The 17902-nt window shown below is 43.5% G+C and overlaps 1 protein-coding gene across 6 annotated transcripts in view; it reads left to right on the top strand.

Annotated features, from left to right (window-relative positions):
* Nucleotides 1-8193, top strand: part of LOC115133816 (scm-like with four MBT domains protein 2) — a 53086-nt gene extending 44893 nt beyond the window's left edge. For all 6 annotated transcript variants that reach the window (XM_065021650.1, XM_065021649.1, XM_065021653.1 and 3 more), the window contains one exon: nucleotides 6815-8193. In XM_065021650.1, coding sequence (XP_064877722.1) covers nucleotides 6815-6955 — 141 coding nt within the window. In that variant the 3' untranslated portion in view covers nucleotides 6956-8193. The remainder of the gene's footprint in view (nucleotides 1-6814) is intronic.
* Nucleotides 8194-17902: the final 9709 nt, after the last annotated feature.

Consider the following 17902-nt stretch of genomic DNA (forward strand, 5'->3'; position numbering starts at 1 on the left):
TCCATATTATCTCTCTGTGTCTGTCCTTATTCTCTGTCTCTCTGTCCTTATTCTCTGTCTCTCTGTCCATATTATCTCTCTGTGTCTGTCCTTATTCTCTGTCTCTCTGTCCTTATTCTCTGTCTCTCTGTCCATATTATCTCTCTGTGTCTGTCCTTATTCTCTGTCTCTCTGTCCTTATTCTCTGTCTCTCTGTCCATATTATCTCTCTCTGTGTCTGTCCTTATTCTCTGTCTCTCTGTCCTTATTCTCTGTCTCTCTGTCCATATTATCTCTCTCTGTGTCTGTCCTTATTCTCTGTCTCTCTCCTTATTATCTCTTTCTGTCTCTGTCCTTATTCTCTGTCTCTGTCCATATTATCTCTCTCTGTCTCTGTCCTTATTCTCTGTCTCTCTGTCCTTATTCTCTGTCTCTCTGTCCATATTATCTCTCTCTGTGTCTGTCCTTATTCTCTGTCTCTCTGTCCTTATTCTCTCTCTCTCTCTGTCCATATTATCTCTCTGTGTCTGTCCTTATTCTCTGTCTCTGTCCATATTATCTCTCTCTGTCTCTGTCCTTATTCTCTGTCTCTCTGTCCGTATTCTCTGTCTCTCTGTCCTTATTCTCTGTCTTTCTGTCCGTATTATCTGTCTCTGTCCTTATTCTCTGTCTCTCTGTCCGTATTATCTGTCTCTCTGTCCTTATTCTCTGTCTTTCTGTCCGTATTATCTGTCTCTGTCCTTATTCTCTGTCTCTCTGTCCTTATTCTCTGTCTTTCTGTCCGTATTATCTGTCTCTGTCCGTATTATCTGTCTCTCTGTCCTTATTATCTGTCTCTGTCCTTATTCTCTGTCTCTCTGTCCTTATTCTCTGTCTCTATGTCCTTATTCTCTGTCTCTCTGTCCTTATTCTCTGTCTTTCTGTCCGTATTATCTGTCTCTGTCCTTATTCTCTGTCTCTCTGTCCTTATTCTCTGTCTCTCTGTCCGTATTATCTGTCTCTGTCCTTATTCTCTGTCTCTCTGTCCTTATTCTCTGTCTCTCTGTCGTATTATCTGTCTCTGTCCGTATTATCTGTCTCTGTCCTTATTCTCTGTCTTTCTGTCCGTATTATCTGTCTCTCTGTCCTTATTCTCTGTCTCTGTCTCTCTGTCCATATTATCTCTCTGTCTCTGTCCTTATTCTCTGTCTCTCTGTCTGTATTATCTGTCTCTGTCCTTATTCTCTGTCTCTCTGTCCTTATTCTCTGTCTCTCTGTCCTTATTCTCTGTCTCTGTCCTTATTCTCTGTCTCTCTGTCCTTATTCTCTGTCTCTCTGTCCGTATTCTCTGTCTCTCTGTCGTATTATCTGTCTCTGTCCTTATTCTCTGTCTCTCTGTCCTTATTCTCTGTCTCTGTCCGTATTATCTGTCTCTGTCCTTATTCTCTGTCTCTCTGTCCTTATTCTCTGTCTCTGTCCTTATTCTCTGTCTCTGTCCTTATTCTCTGTCTCTGTCTCTCTGTCCATATTATCTCTCTGTCTCTGTCCTTATTCTCTGTCTCTCTGTCTGTATTATCTGTCTCTGTCCTTATTCTCTGTCTCTCTGTCCTTATTCTCTCTCTCTCTGTCCATATTATCTCTCTGTGTCTGTCCTTATTCTCTGTCTCTGTCCATATTATCTATCTCTGTCTCTGTCCTTATTCTCTGTCTCTCTGTCCTTATTCTCTGTCTCTCTGTCCATATTATCTCTCTCTGTGTCTGTCCTTATTCTCTGTCTCTGTCCATATTATCTCTCTCTGTCTCTGTCCTTATTCTCTGTCTCTGTCCATATTATCTCTCTCTGTCTCTCTGTCCTTATTCTCTGTCTCTCTGTCCATATTATCTCTCTCTGTGTCTGTCCTTATTCTCTGTCTCTCTCCTTATTATCTCTTTCTGTCTCTGTCCTTATTCTCTGTCTCTGTCCATATTATCTCTCTCTGTCTCTGTCCTTATTCTCTGTCTCTCTGTCCTTATTCTCTGTCTCTCTGTCCATATTATCTCTCTCTGTGTCTGTCCTTATTCTCTGTCTCTCTGTCCTTATTCTCTGTCTCTCTGTCCATATTATCTCTCTCTGTGTCTGTCCTTATTCTCTGTCTCTCTCCTTATTATCTCTTTCTGTCTCTGTCCTTATTCTCTGTCTCTGTCCATATTATCTCTCTCTGTCCTTATTCTCTGTCTCTCTGTCCTTATTCTCTGTCTCTCTGTCCATATTATCTCTCTCTGTGTCTGTCCTTATTCTCTGTCTCTCTCCTTATTATCTCTTTCTGTCTCTGTCCTTATTCTCTGTCTCTGTCCATATTATCTCTCTCTGTCCTTATTCTCTGTCTCTCTGTCCTTATTCTCTGTCTCTCTGTCCATATTATCTCTCTCTGTGTCTGTCCTTATTCTCTGTCTCTCTGTCCATATTATCTCTCTCTGTCTCTGTCCTTATTCTCTGTCTCTCTGTCCTTATTCTCTGTCCATATTATCTCTCTCTGTGTCTGTCCTTATTCTCTGTCTCTCTCCATATTATCTCTTTCTGTCTCTGTCCTTATTCTCTGTCTCTGTCCATATTATCTCTCTCTGTCTCTGTCCTTATTCTCTGTCTCTCTGTCCTTATTCTCTGTCTCTCTGTCCATATTATCTCTCTCTGTGTCTGTCCTTATTCTCTGTCTCTCTGTCCTTATTCTCTGTCTCTCTGTCCATATTATCTCTCTGTGTCTGTCCTTATTCTCTGTCTCTCTGTCCTTATTCTCTGTCTCTCTGTCCATATTATCTCTCTCTGTGTCTGTCCTTATTCTCTGTCTCTCTCCTTATTATCTCTTTCTGTCTCTGTCCTTATTCTCTGTCTCTGTCCATATTATCTCTCTCTGTCTCTGTCCTTATTCTCTTATTCTCTGTCTCTCTGTCCATATTATCTCTCTCTGTGTCTGTCCTTATTCTCTGTCTCTCTGTCCTTATTCTCTCTCTCTCTCTGTCCATATTATCTCTCTGTGTCTGTCCTTATTCTCTGTCTCTGTCCATATTATCTCTCTCTGTCTCTGTCCTTATTCTCTGTCTCTCTGTCCGTATTCTCTGTCTCTCTGTCCTTATTCTCTGTCTTTCTGTCCGTATTATCTGTCTCTGTCCTTATTCTCTGTCTCTCTGTCCGTATTATCTGTCTCTCTGTCCTTATTCTCTGTCTTTCTGTCCGTATTATCTGTCTCTGTCCTTATTCTCTGTCTCTCTGTCCTTATTCTCTGTCTTTCTGTCCGTATTATCTGTCTCTGTCCTTATTCTCTGTCTCTCTGTCCTTATTATCTGTCTCTGTCCTTATTCTCTGTCTCTCTGTCCTTATTCTCTGTCTCTATGTCCTTATTCTCTGTCTCTCTGTCCTTATTCTCTGTCTTTCTGTCCGTATTATCTGTCTCTGTCCTTATTCTCTGTCTCTCTGTCCTTATTCTCTGTCTCTCTGTCCGTATTATCTGTCTCTGTCCTTATTCTCTGTCTCTCTGTCCTTATTCTCTGTCTCTCTGTCGTATTATCTGTCTCTGTCCGTATTATCTGTCTCTGTCCTTATTCTCTGTCTTTCTGTCCGTATTATCTGTCTCTGTCCTTATTCTCTGTCTCTGTCTCTCTGTCCATATTATCTCTCTGTCTCTGTCCTTATTCTCTGTCTCTCTGTCTGTATTATCTGTCTCTGTCCTTATTCTCTGTCTCTCTGTCCTTATTCTCTGTCTCTCTGTCCTTATTCTCTGTCTCTGTCCTTATTCTCTGTCTCTCTGTCCTTATTCTCTGTCTCTCTGTCCGTATTCTCTGTCTCTCTGTCGTATTATCTGTCTCTGTCCTTATTCTCTGTCTCTCTGTCCTTATTCTCTGTCTCTGTCCGTATTATCTGTCTCTGTCCTTATTCTCTGTCTCTCTGTCCTTATTCTCTGTCTCTGTCCTTATTCTCTGTCTCTGTCCTTATTCTCTGTCTCTGTCTCTCTGTCCATATTATCTCTCTGTCTCTGTCCTTATTCTCTGTCTCTCTGTCTGTATTATCTGTCTCTGTCCTTATTCTCTGTCTCTCTGTCCTTATTCTCTCTCTCTCTGTCCATATTATCTCTCTGTGTCTGTCCTTATTCTCTGTCTCTGTCCATATTATCTCTCTCTGTCTCTGTCCTTATTCTCTGTCTCTCTGTCCTTATTCTCTGTCTCTCTGTCCATATTATCTCTCTCTGTGTCTGTCCTTATTCTCTGTCTCTGTCCATATTATCTCTCTCTGTCTCTGTCCTTATTCTCTGTCTCTGTCCATATTATCTCTCTCTGTCTCTCTGTCCTTATTCTCTGTCTCTCTGTCCATATTATCTCTCTCTGTGTCTGTCCTTATTCTCTGTCTCTCTCCTTATTATCTCTTTCTGTCTCTGTCCTTATTCTCTGTCTCTGTCCATATTATCTCTCTCTGTCTCTGTCCTTATTCTCTGTCTCTCTGTCCTTATTCTCTGTCTCTCTGTCCATATTATCTCTCTCTGTGTCTGTCCTTATTCTCTGTCTCTCTGTCCTTATTCTCTGTCTCTCTGTCCATATTATCTCTCTCTGTGTCTGTCCTTATTCTCTGTCTCTCTCCTTATTATCTCTTTCTGTCTCTGTCCTTATTCTCTGTCTCTGTCCATATTATCTCTCTCTGTCCTTATTCTCTGTCTCTCTGTCCTTATTCTCTGTCTCTCTGTCCATATTATCTCTCTCTGTGTCTGTCCTTATTCTCTGTCTCTCTCCTTATTATCTCTTTCTGTCTCTGTCCTTATTCTCTGTCTCTGTCCATATTATCTCTCTCTGTCCTTATTCTCTGTCTCTCTGTCCTTATTCTCTGTCTCTCTGTCCATATTATCTCTCTCTGTGTCTGTCCTTATTCTCTGTCTCTCTGTCCATATTATCTCTCTCTGTCTCTGTCCTTATTCTCTGTCTCTGTCCATATTATCTCTCTCTGTCTCTCTGTCCTTATTCTCTGTCTCTCTGTCCATATTATCTCTCTCTGTGTCTGTCCTTATTCTCTGTCTCTCTGTCCTTATTCTCTGTCTCTCTGTCCATATTATCTCTCTCTGTGTCTGTCCTTATTCTCTGTCTCTCTCCTTATTATCTCTTTCTGTCTCTGTCCTTATTCTCTGTCTCTGTCCATATTATCTCTCTCTGTCTCTGTCCTTATTCTCTGTCTCTCTGTCCTTATTCTCTGTCTCTCTGTCCATATTATCTCTCTCTGTGTCTGTCCTTATTCTCTGTCTCTCTGTCCTTATTCTCTCTCTCTCTGTCCATATTATCTCTCTGTGTCTGTCCTTATTCTCTGTCTCTGTCCATATTATCTCTCTCTGTCTCTCTGTCCTTATTCTCTGTCTCTCTGTCCATATTATCTCTCTCTGTGTCTGTCCTTATTCTCTGTCTCTCTGTCCTTATTCTCTGTCTCTCTGTCCGTATTATCTGTCTCTGTCCTTATTCTCTGTCTCTGTCCTTATTCTCTGTCTCTGTCCTTATTCTCTGTCTCTCTGTCCTTATTCTCTGTCTCTCTGTCCATATTATCTCTCTCTGTGTCTGTCCTTATTCTCTGTCTCTCTGTCCTTATTCTCTGTCTCTCTGTCCTTATTCTCTGTCTCTCTGTCCATATTATCTCTCTCTGTGTCTGTCCTTATTCTCTGTCTCTGTCCATATTATCTCTCTCTGTCTCTGTCCTTATTCTCTGTCTCTCTGTCCTTATTCTCTGTCTCTCTGTCCATATTATCTCTCTCTGTGTCTGTCCTTATTCTCTGTCTCTCTCCATATTATCTCTTTCTGTCTCTGTCCTTATTCTCTGTCTCTGTCCATATTATCTCTCTCTGTCTCTGTCCTTATTCTCTGTCTCTCTGTCCTTATTCTCTGTCTCTCTGTCCATATTATCTCTCTCTGTGTCTGTCCTTATTCTCTGTCTCTCTGTCCTTATTCTCTGTCTCTCTGTCCGTATTATCTGTCTCTGTCCTTATTCTCTGTCTCTCTGTCCTTATTCTCTGTCTCTCTGTCCATATTATCTCTCTCTGTGTCTGTCCTTATTCTCTGTCTCTCTCCTTATTATCTCTCTCTGTGTCTGTCCTTATTCTCTGTCTCTCTCCTTATTATCTCTCTCTGTGTCTGTCCTTATTCTCTGTCTCTCTGTCCATATTATCTCTCTCTGTGTCTGTCCTTATTCTCTGTCTCTCTGTCCATATTATCTCTCTCTGTGTCTGTCCTTATTCTCTGTCTCTCTGTCCATATTATCTCTCTCTGTGTCTGTCCTTATTCTCTGTCTCTCTGTCCTTATTCTCTGTCTCTCTGTCCATATTATCTCTCTCTGTGTCTGTCCTTATTCTCTGTCTCTCTGTCCTTATTCTCTGTCTCTCTGTCCATATTATCTCTCTCTGTGTCTGTCCTTATTCTCTGTCTCTCTGTCCATATTATCTCTCTCTGTCTGTCCTTATTCTCTGTCTCTCTGTCCTTATTCTCTGTCTCTCTGTCCATATTATCTCTCTCTGTGTCTGTCCTTATTCTCTGTCTCTCTGTCCATATTATCTCTCTCTGTCTCTGTCCTTATTCTCTGTCTCTCTGTCCATATTATCTCTCTCTGTCTCTGTCCTTATTCTCTGTCTCTCTGTCCATATTATCTCTCTCTGTCTCTGTCCTTATTCTCTGTCTCTCTGTCCATATTATCTCTCTCTGTCTCTGTCCTTATTCTCTGTCTCTGTCCATATTATCTCTCTCTGTCTCTGTCCTTATTCTCTGTCTCTCTGTCCATATTATCTCTCTCTGTGTCTGTCCTTATTCTCTGTCTCTGTCCATATTATCTCTTTCTTATCTTATTCTCACATTCTCTCTGCAGGACATAGATGGCCAGGCGTTGTTGTTGCTGACCCTGCCTACAGTCCAGGAGTGTATGGAGCTGAAGTTGGGTCCAGCCATCAAGCTGTGTCACCAGATAGAGAGGGTCAAGGTGGCCTTCTATGCCCAGTACGCCAATTGATCCTGGGTATCTCACCTGGCACCTTTACCCTGTAGGGCACAGGCTGTCTGGAGATGACCCAGTACACCTTCATCTGAGGAAGAGGAGGAGAGATGATTTCGATTAATGCCAAGTCTGGGATTACCTGGTCTGGAAGGCTGGGAAGAAAGTGGGAAAACTGGTAATGCTGTCGCTTAGGAATTCTTAAATTCTGGACAAGGATTACCTGGTCACTTTTCCGTGGATTACTGATGTCACATAGAGAAGGAAGTGATGTCAGAGGAAGCAGAAGAGGAGCTACCCACATACGGAGCTCAGGACGTCACCATCATCTGCGACAACAGGCAGAGATTGGCTTGAAGGTTCAGATTTCCATAGTACTGTGTGGAAGGATCAGTCAACTGTGAATAGTTGAGTACGATACATATGAGTCAATCCATATGGAATACAGATCTGTGAAGAAGCTGATCGAAATTGAGGATTATTTTCATGGAACATTTTGAAATCAAGGATTATTTTGGGGGGGAAATCGTATTTTTTTTACATGCTGTTTGAGACTAATGGCCCTGACAGCGTTTTAAGTTATGAACAAATGTTATTAAATATGTGTTCAATGTTTTCTCTCTTTGTTATATTTAAGTAAATTAGGTTAATATATTTGATTAACGAAAATTGGTTAGTAACCTACAATAATATATTTGCAATATTTATTGTATTCCTTATTGAATAGATATCTTATTTGGATGTAAGACAAATATATTTAGAGTTGATAGGCTATTGAAATGTCCAAGTCTTTGGTTCCAAATATGTATTTAAGGATGTTCATGAGTTATTCCAGTCAATAGTAATTGAGTCCTGTTATTAAATCATCCCTTTTTCTGCTGCAGTGTCTGTTGTTGTAGAAAAGCCTGGTTACACTTTATTTGAATAGTCCGTCTGTAGATGCTCTACAGGCTATCAGTAACATTTCAACTAACTACTAACCCTTATTCTAAACCTTACCCTAATCTTAGCAAGCAGTTGCTTATCAACAGATAGTCTGTTGCTTAGAAATAGATCGTTTGTTGGTAGTATCTACAATGTGACCAAAGTCCTGAAATAGTTTTTTTTTTTTTTTTTCCTTTTCACTTTTTAATAAGTTGTTCTAACAATCATGTAAACAGATGTGTCAAATATATTGTATCCATCTATGCAAAATGCGGTGCAGATATTTTTGATAAGTGTTGATAAGAAAATAAATTTCTACAGAATTTTTGTAATGACGCTTTGTTTCCTAGTGTTTATAGAGATTAAGAATTCATCAAAGGTGTTTTTTTACAATGTTTTAAAGCATGTATAAACTCACAGGAAGTACTGTACATAGGTAGTAATAACCATTCCATCACTGATTGGATTTGCCTGTTGTATTTCCAAGACTGTAGCATGTTATTAATGTAATATACATAGAATTGAATACAGGCAGTACATATTCAGATGAGACTATTTCACAGCAGTAAGAGTCGTGCTTCACCAATGTTCTGTTACTGCACAGTTGAATTCATTTAATAGCACATACACACACCAACTCTGACACTTTCCATTGAGCCAGTCTGAAAAGCAGTTTAATCAACTGCTACCTCAAAGGGTTGCTTGGCAACCCAATTTCTAACGTCTGTTTTGCATGATTTTCCCTTTTCGCAGCTGTATCTGAAAACAAACTGGATACATTTTGATTGCAGAGGAGTAAACAACTATTTAACTGGTTTAAATAAATAAAAAATGCAGAATTGTTTAAACTCATGTACAAGTGGCAATTTCAGGCGAACTTCTGAAGTCAGTCCATGATTTGAATGTATTTTAACAGTGAATGCAATAGTAAATCTTTTGAGGACACAACAGCCCAATATTAAGAGTGAGAGTTGGCAACTACAGTATTTTGTCATCTTCTAAATGGCTTTGATCATTTCCATGTCTTGACCTACATAACTCCATTCATATAGAGCAGTAGTATTGTGTGTCAGGACTCAGCTGTGATCGACTGTACAGGCCTGGGAAAGAACATGTAGAGGAAGAAGAGTTAACCATGTGTGTGTTGTGGTTAACCACCTCTCTGTGCTCTCACACTACAGCACTCCCATTGCAGCAGGCCTATATCTGGGTCACGACAGCACTGGTCTGGTCGTTCAGAGAGAAAGACGACAATCAAATGAGAGAATTATTAGGCTATACCGTTTTCAGTAAACGTCTTGGTTAGTATACACACTCACTCACACACACTACATTGACACTTGTACACAAAACCCACGCACATTCACGTAAACTACATATGCCCCCACACACGCAGGACGACACAACATCCACATTACACTCACACGCACTCTCGCGCTCACACACACAGTTTTACACACAATTTGCTGCTGCTACTCTATTTTACTCTTATCTATCCTGATGCCTAGTCACTTTACCCTACCTTTATGTACATACTTATGTTTATATAGTGTACTGTATGTGGACACCCCTTCAAATTAGTGGATTTGGCTATTTCAGCCACACCAGTTGCTGACAGGTGTATAAAATTCAGAACATAGCCATGCAATCTCCATAGACAAACATTGACAGTAGAATGGCCGTACTGAAGAGCTCAGTGGCTTTCAATGTGGCACTGTCATAGGATGCCATCTTTCCAACAAGTGAGTTTCTCGAATTTCTGCCCTTGCTAGAGATGCCCCGGTCAACTGTAAGTGCTATTACTGTGAAGTGGAAACGTCTAGGGGCAACAATGGCTCAGCCGTGAAGTGGTGGGCCAGAAAAGAACACAGAACTGGACGGCCAAGTGCTGAAAAAAATGTCTGTTCTCGGTTGCAACACAGCATGAGTTCTACACTGCCTCTGGAAGCAACGTCAGCACAAGAACTAAGTTGGGAGCTTCAACACTAAGATGAATCACGCTTTACCATCTGTTTGGCGGATGCCAGGAGGGCACTACCTGCCCAAATGCATAGTCCCAGCTGTAAAGTTTGGTGGAGGAGGAATAATGGTCTGGGGCTGTTTTTCATGGTTCGGCCTGGCCCCTTCGTTCCAGTGAAGCGAAATCTTAATGCTACAGCATACAATGACATTCTAGACGATTCTGTGCTTCCAACTTTGTGGCAACGGTTTGGGGAAGTCCCTTTCCTGTTTTAGCATGACAATGCACCCATGCACAAAGCAAGGTCCATACAGAAATGGTTTGTCAAGATCGGTGTGGAAGAACTTGACTGGCTTGCTCAGCGCCCTGACCTCAACCCCATCAAACACCTTTGGGATGAATTGGAACGCCGACTGCGAGCCAGGCCTATCGCCCAACATCAGTGCCCGACCTCACTAATGCTGTTGTGGCCGAATAGAAGCAAGTGCCCGAAGCAATGCTCCAACATCTAGTAGAAAGCCTTCCCAGAAGAGGGAATGGCAGCAAAGGGTCTATGATTTTGGAATGAGATGTTCGACGAGCAGGTGTCCACATACTTATGGCCATATAGTGTATCTACCTCAAATACCTCGTACCTCTGCATATTGATCTGGTGCTGGATATCGCTCCATACTCATGTATTTTATTCTTCTTGTGTTATCATTTTATTTTATTTTTAAACTCTGCGTCATTGGGAAGCAAGCAAGCATTTCACAGTAAAGTCTACACCAGTTGAATGCGGCGCACGTGCCAAATACAATTTTGATTTGTTTTGATTGAATAAACGTAAGTATTTAGTCAAATACACCCGCAATAAAGCGGAAGTAACAGACTTTTCCAAAGGGAATAGACGTTGTACATTACAGTAGTTGATTTTTTTTAAAACAGCGCAATTCAAATTAACCTTGTCTTCCGTTAATTGTCACGAAGCCATTTGATAAACAAGTAGTTCAAGCAGACAGATATGAAGTGGCGCTGTGGGTGCATCATCATTCAGAAATGATTCACTATTGATTAAGGTTTATCTGTGTGGAGCGACTGTGTATCTATAGCATCACACCTCTGTGTAACCAGCCAAACAATTTCCTCTCTATTCTTCATTATTCATAAGTCATCTGTACTGCCCGTGGGACCAAATCACCATCTGCTCCTCTCCCATTTCCATATGCCTTTACAAAGTGAAGGATGCATCTGAAATGGGAAAAACAGAAAGAGAGAGAGATGCAATATGAATATTTTTCTGGACCCCCTCGTCTCTCTCTCTCAAAGATAATAAATTCACTGATGTTATCTTTGGGGGAATGGATGAAATGATAAACATTGAAATAAATTGCTCCTTTGAAAAATAATTAGCAGAGAAGCACAACAGAAGTCTGTTAGAGGGGGAGGGAGGTGTGTGTGTGTGTGTGTGTGTGTGTGTGTGTGTGTGTGTGTGTGTAAGGGGGAAGTGTAGGAAAGGTGAAAAATAAAAGGAAGTGTCAGAAGGATTTCAATTTCACTGCTTGTCTTTAGGCTCATACCAAATAACATTTTCATGAAATGCTTTAAAATAGTAGAATCAAAAATAACATGATTCTCAAATGATATGCACTGTCTACATATACTGATTATTCAAGATTTTGTATCCAATCATGCTGTTGGTAAGCCTTTGATTTCCTTTATCATTTATTAATGCGCCGCTGACTGCCAACCAGCCAAGCAGAGAAAAGAGACGAGTCGTGAGCCTCTCGAGGCAAAAAATACATCACTCCATTATGAGAAATATCAAACACATCTTTCCTCTGCTCTAACAATAAAATTGAATGTGAGTCCGAACCAAATCATACACAGAGAGAGGTCAAGGAGGCTTCAAACTCAATACAATGGAACCCAGTGGAGAAGGACAGTGGAGGGCAAACTCTTCATACAGGCAGAACCAGGAAGAGTAAGCAGATCTTATATCTGCACGACATACAGGACAGCTAGCTAAAGCTACAAGTAATGAACACAACTAAACTACAGCTCCACTAGTAGGTCAACTTCAACTATTGTGGATTCTCTTTAACTACCCGTCACAGAGATCCAATTCAAGACAATGCGTGCCTCTGAAATGGCACCCCATTCCCTACATAGGGCACTTATTTTTTACCAGAGCCATGGGTAGTGCATTATCAAGTAGTGAACTATATAGGGAATAGGGTGCCATTTCAGACAGACGAGTGGGATTTATTCCCTGTTGTTCTGAGAAAGGGATGTTGTTGTGTGGTCTGTTTAAACCTCCCTAAGAGGACTATCTGTCAGTAGTTGGCCTAATGTGAGATGGAGGGGGTCTGTTGAAGGTTTTTTGTCCATCTCTCTAAGGTCATAGTGTTCATGGTGATCACTAAGGCTTCACGCTGCGTCAGTGAAATTCAAAGCCTGCAAGACTGAGAGCTGACAGGACATCACAGAGCGTCTACTCATCTTTTCTCCTCTCTTCCTCTACTCTATCTCATCCCCCTCTCCCACGTTCCATTTTGAACCCATTTCCCTCTCATGCTGCTCAGTATTGTACCCTATTGGAGTAATCAGCCCAGATGTTTAACACAAGACATATTCCAATTATCATGCTCCATTTCTGTGTGTGTCGGTGCGTACGTACAGGACATACAGTACCAGTCAAAAGTTTGGACACACCTACTCATTCCAGGGTTCTTCTTTATTTTTACTATTTTGTTCATTGTAGAATAATAGTGAAGAAATCAAAACTATGAAAAAAACACACATGGAATCATGTAGCAACCAAAAAAGTGTTCAACAAATCAAAATATATTTTCTATTTGAGATTCTTCAAAGTAGCCACCCTTTGCCTTGATGATAGCTTTGCACACGCTTGGCATTCTCTCAACCAGCTTCATTTCAACGAACAGGTGTGCCTTGTTAAAGGTTCATTTGTGGACTTTCTTTCCTTCTTAATGCGTTTGAGACAATCAGTTGTGTTGTGACAAGGTAAGGGTGGTATACAAAAGATAGCCCTATTTGGTAAAATACCAAGTCCATATTATGGCAAGAACAGCTCAAATAAGCAAAGAGAAATGACAGTCCATCATTACTTTAAGACATAAAGGTCAGTCAATGCGGGAAATTCCAAGAACATTGAAAGTTTCTTCAAGTGCAGTTGCAAAAACCATCAACCGCTATGATGAAACTGGCTCTCATGAAGACTGCCACAGGAAAGGAAGACCCAGAGGAAAGGAAGACCCTAAGTTCAATAGAGTTAACTGCACCTCAGATTGCAGCCCAAGTAAATGCTTCACAGAGTTCAAGTAACAGACACATCTCAACATCAACTGTTCAGAGGAGACTTGCTGCAAAGAAACCACTACTAAAGGACACCAATAATAAGAAGAGACTTGCTTGGGCCAAGAAACACGAGCAATGGACATTAGACGGTGGAAATCTGTCCTTTGGTCTGATGAGTCCAAATTTGAGATTTTTGGTTTCAACCGCTGTGTCTTTGAGAGACGCAGAGTAGGTGAACAGATGATGTCCACATGTGCGGTTCCCACCGTGAAGCATGGAGGAGGTGGTGTTATGGTGTGGGGGTGCTTTGCTGGTGACCCTGTCAGTGATTTATTTAGAATTCAAGGCACACTTAACCAGCATGACAACCACAGCATTCTGCAGCGATATGCCATCCCATCTGGTTCGCGCTTAGTGGGACAATCATTTGTTTTTCAACAGGACAATGACCCAAAACACACCTCCAGGCTGTATAAGGGCTTTTTGACCAAGGAGAGTGATGGAGTGCTGCATCAGGTGACCTGGCCTCCACAATCAACTGACCTCAACCCAATTGAGATGGTTTGGGATGAGTTGGACCACAGAGTGAAGGAAAAGCAGTGCTCAGCATATGTGGGAACTCCTTCAAGACTGTTGGAAAAGCATACCTCATGAAGGTGGTTGAGAGAATGCCAAGAGTGTGCAAAGCTGTCATCAAGGCAAAGGGTGGCTACTTTGAAGAATCTGAAATATAAAACATATTTTGGTTACTACATGATTCCATATGTGTTATTTCAGAGTTTTGATGTCTTCACTATTATTCTACAATGTTGAAAATAGTACAAATAAAGAAAAACCCTTGAATGAGTAGGTGTGTCCCACACTTTTGACTGGTACTGTAAGTGCATGTGTAACTTTTCATTCCATGTGGAAAATGACAGTAATGAAAGTACTTAATTTGTCTGTCTTTGCTCATAGGCAACATGGTTAGATGGTAGTGGTTTCCCCCGAAGTCAAAGTTTGCGGTTTGTTTTCTCTGTAGTTGCTTCCTTGCTTGTCTACCTATCTCTGTTCTCGCTGTGCATCTCATTGTAGGCCTGTGGGTCGCAGCTTTCAGTTTTATTTTTTTGCATTTTGGGGGGGGACCTCAGTCGGGTCTCATCTTAATATTGAGAGTTAGAATAGTTGAATACACTAGGTGTAATTTCAAAATGTGGTTGTGCATCGGCAGTTTTCCTCGTTATGCGCCACTCACTGACAGTCTCTCATTTAGTACCATCCGTTAAAACGGTTACAATTGGATTCATTAGTGTAGTTAGTCTAACCAGCTAACTAAACATAGTAATTATGGCCGAATTACCTACCGGGCACACAGCGCATGTGCCAAGGGGCCTTGACCTCCAGGGGTCCCCCACTGATTTTGTTAGTCACTCTCACTCAGATATCATATTAACATGGCGTAAGTCATGGCAAAATGTGTAGAATTGCAGGAAACTATCTTTTAAAACTGCAAAAATGTCTTTCCACCGCAAAATAGGTAGAATTGCTGTAAATTAGCTGTAAAACTGCTAATTTCTGCTAACAGATTGCGCTGTACGTGTTGAATTATAGATTTTAGTCCCTGTGTTGAGGAAATGTGTAGTGGCTAATTGTATAGCATATAGGCTATGTGTCTGTAGATGGACTGAAGAAAAATGAAGCAACAGCAGCCAAGGTCATAATGGCTGGGGTCATTTATGCTTGTTTTTGTTCTTCTCCAAAAAGCATGTTAGTGTTCTAAAATTGTATAGAAATGCAGTAAATGACCTTGTCTACGGCCTTGCACAGAACTATGGTCACAGTGCAAGCATCTGCTGCTCCCTATGCACCTTAAGGGTGTGTGCCTGCGTGTGTGTGTTTGTGCCTGCCTGCCTGCGTGCGTGCGTGCGTGCCTGCCTGCCTGCCTGCCTGCCTGCCTGCCTGCCTGCGTGCGTGCGTGCGTGCGTGCGTGCGTGCGTGCGTGCGTGCGTGCGTGCGTGCGTGCGTGCGTGCGTGCGTGCGTGCGTGCGTGCGTGCGTGTGTGTGTGTGTATGAGCACAGCACGCAGCAGCAGGTCAACCACATACCCTTGAAATACAAACTCAGATAGAGGTGTGACCGAGTACCCCTGGTTACTATAGGAGTGTCCCTGGTTAATAGAGGAGTGCTCCTGGTTACAAGAGGAGTGCCCCTGGTTACTAGAGGAGCGCCCCAGGTTACAAGAGAAGTACCCCTGGTTACTATAGGAGTGCCCCTGGTTACTAGAGGAGCGCCCCAGGTTACAAGAGGAGAACCCCTGGTAACTATAGAAGTGCCCCTGGTTACTAGAGGGGTGCCCCTGGTTACAAGAGGAGTACCCCTGGTTACAAGAGGAGTGCCCCTGGTTACTAGAGGGGTGCCCCTGGTTACAAGAGGAGTGCCCCTGGTTACAAGAGGAGTGCTCCTGTTTACTAGAGCAGTGCCGCTGGTTACTAGAGGAGTACCCCTGGTTACTAGAGGAGTACCTCTGGTTACTATAGGAGTGCCTCTGGTTACTAGAGGAGTGCCCCTGGTTACAAGAGGAGTGCCCCTGGTTACTAGAGGAGCCCCCCTGGTTACTAGAGGAGTGCCCCTGGTTACTAGAGGAGTACCCCTGGTTACTAGAGGAGTGCCCCTGGTCTCTAGAGGAGTACCCCTGGTTACTAGAGGAGTGCCCCTGGGCTCTAGAGGAGTACCCCTGGTTACTAGAGGAGTACCCCTGGTTACTAGAGGAGTACCCCTGGTTACTAGAGGAGTGCCCCTGGTTACTAGAGGAGTGCCCCTGGTTACAAGAGGAGTGCCCCTGGTTACTAGAGGATCGCCCCAGGTTACAAGAGGAGTGCCCCTGTTTACTAGAGGAGTGCCCCAGGTTACAAGAGGAGTACCCCTGGTTACTAGAGGAGTGCCCCTGGTTACTATAGGAGTGCCCCTGGTAGCCCCTGGTTATTAGAAGAGCGCCCCAGGTTACTAGAGGAGTACCCCTGGTTACTAGAGGAGCGCCCCAGGTTACAAGAGGAGTACCCCTGGTTACTAGAGGAGTACCCCTGGTTACAAGAGGAGTATCCCTGGTTACTAGAGGAGTTCCCCTGGTTACTAGAGGAGCGCCCCAGGTTACAAAAGGAGTACCCCTGGTTACTAGAGGAGTACCCCTGGTTACTAGAGGAGTACCCCTGGTTACTAGAGGAGTACCCCTGGTTACTAGAGGAGTACCCCTGGTAGCCCCTGGTTACTAGAGGAGCGCCCCAGGTTACAAGAGGAGTTCCCCAGGTTACTAGAGGAGCGCCCCAGGTTACAAGAGGAGCATCCCAGGTTACTAGAGGAGCGTCACATGTTACTAGAGGAGTGCCCCAGGTTACTAGAGGAGTGCCCCTGGTTACTAGAGGAGTACCCCTGGTTACAAGAGGAGTATCCCTGGTTACTAGAGGAGCGTCACAGGTTACTAGAGGAGTACCCCTGGTTACAAGAGGAGTACCCCTGGTTACAAGAGGAGTGCCCATGGTTACTAGAGGAGTGCCCCAGGTTACTAGAGGAGTGCCCCTGGTTACTAGAGGAGCATCCCAGGTTACTAGAGGAGTGTCCCTGGTAGCCCCAGGTTACTAGAGGAGTACCCCAGGTTACTGGAGGAGTGTCCCTGGTAGCCCCTGGTTACTAGAGGAGTACCACTGGTTACTAGAAGAGTGCCCCTGGTTACTAGAGGAGTGCCCCAGGTTACTAGAGGAGTACCCCTGGTTACTAGAGGAGCGTCCCAGGTTACTAGAAGAGTACCCCTGGTTACTAGAGGAGTGCCCTGGTTACTAGAGGAGTACCCCTGGTTACTAGAGGAGTACCACTGGTTACTAGAGGAGTGCCCCTGGTTACTAGAGGAGTGCCCCAGGTTACTAGAGGAGTACCCCTGGTTACTAGAGGAGCGTCCCAGGTTACTAGAGGAGTACCCCTGGTTACTAGAGGAGTACCCCTGGTTAAAGGAGGAGTATCCCAGGTTACTAGAGGAGTGTCCCTGGTAGCCCCAGGTTACTAGAGGAGTACCCCAGGTTACTGGAGGAGTGTCCCTGGTAGCCCCTGGTTACTAGAGGAGTACCACTGGTTACTAGAGGAGTGCCCCTGGTTACTAGAGGAGTGCCCCAGGTTACTAGAGGAGTGCCCCTGGTTACTAGAGGAGCATCCCAGGTTACTAGAGGAGTGTCCCTGGTAGCCCCAGGTTACTAGAGGAGTACCCCAGGTTACTGGAGGAGCGTCCCAGGTTACTAGAAGAGTACCCCTGGTTACTAGAGGAGTGCCCCTGGTTACTAGAGGAGTGCCCTGGTTACTAGAGGAGCATCCCAGGTTACTAGAGGAGTGTCCCTGGTAGCCCCAGGTTACTAGAGGAGTACCCCAGGTTACTGGAGGAGTGCCCCTGGTTACTAGAGGAGTGCCCCTGGTCTCTAGAGGAGTACCCCTGGTTACTAGAGGAGTGCCCCTGGGCTCTAGAGGAGTACCCCTGGTTACTAGAGGAGTACCCCTGGTTACTAGAGGAGTACCCCTGGTTACTAGAGGAGTGCCCCTGGTTACTAGAGGAGTGCCCCTGGTTACAAGAGGAGTGCCCCTGGTTACTAGAGGATCGCCCCAGGTTACAAGAGGAGTGCCCCTGTTTACTAGAGGAGTGCCCCAGGTTACAAGAGGAGTACCCCTGGTTACTAGAGGAGTGCCCCTGGTTACTATAGGAGTGCCCCTGGTAGCCCCTGGTTATTAGAAGAGCGCCCCAGGTTACTAGAGGAGTACCCCTGGTT

This window comes from Oncorhynchus nerka, linkage group LG8, assembly GCF_034236695.1.
Source record: "Oncorhynchus nerka isolate Pitt River linkage group LG8, Oner_Uvic_2.0, whole genome shotgun sequence".
Classification (NCBI taxonomy): Eukaryota; Metazoa; Chordata; class Actinopteri; order Salmoniformes; family Salmonidae; genus Oncorhynchus; species Oncorhynchus nerka.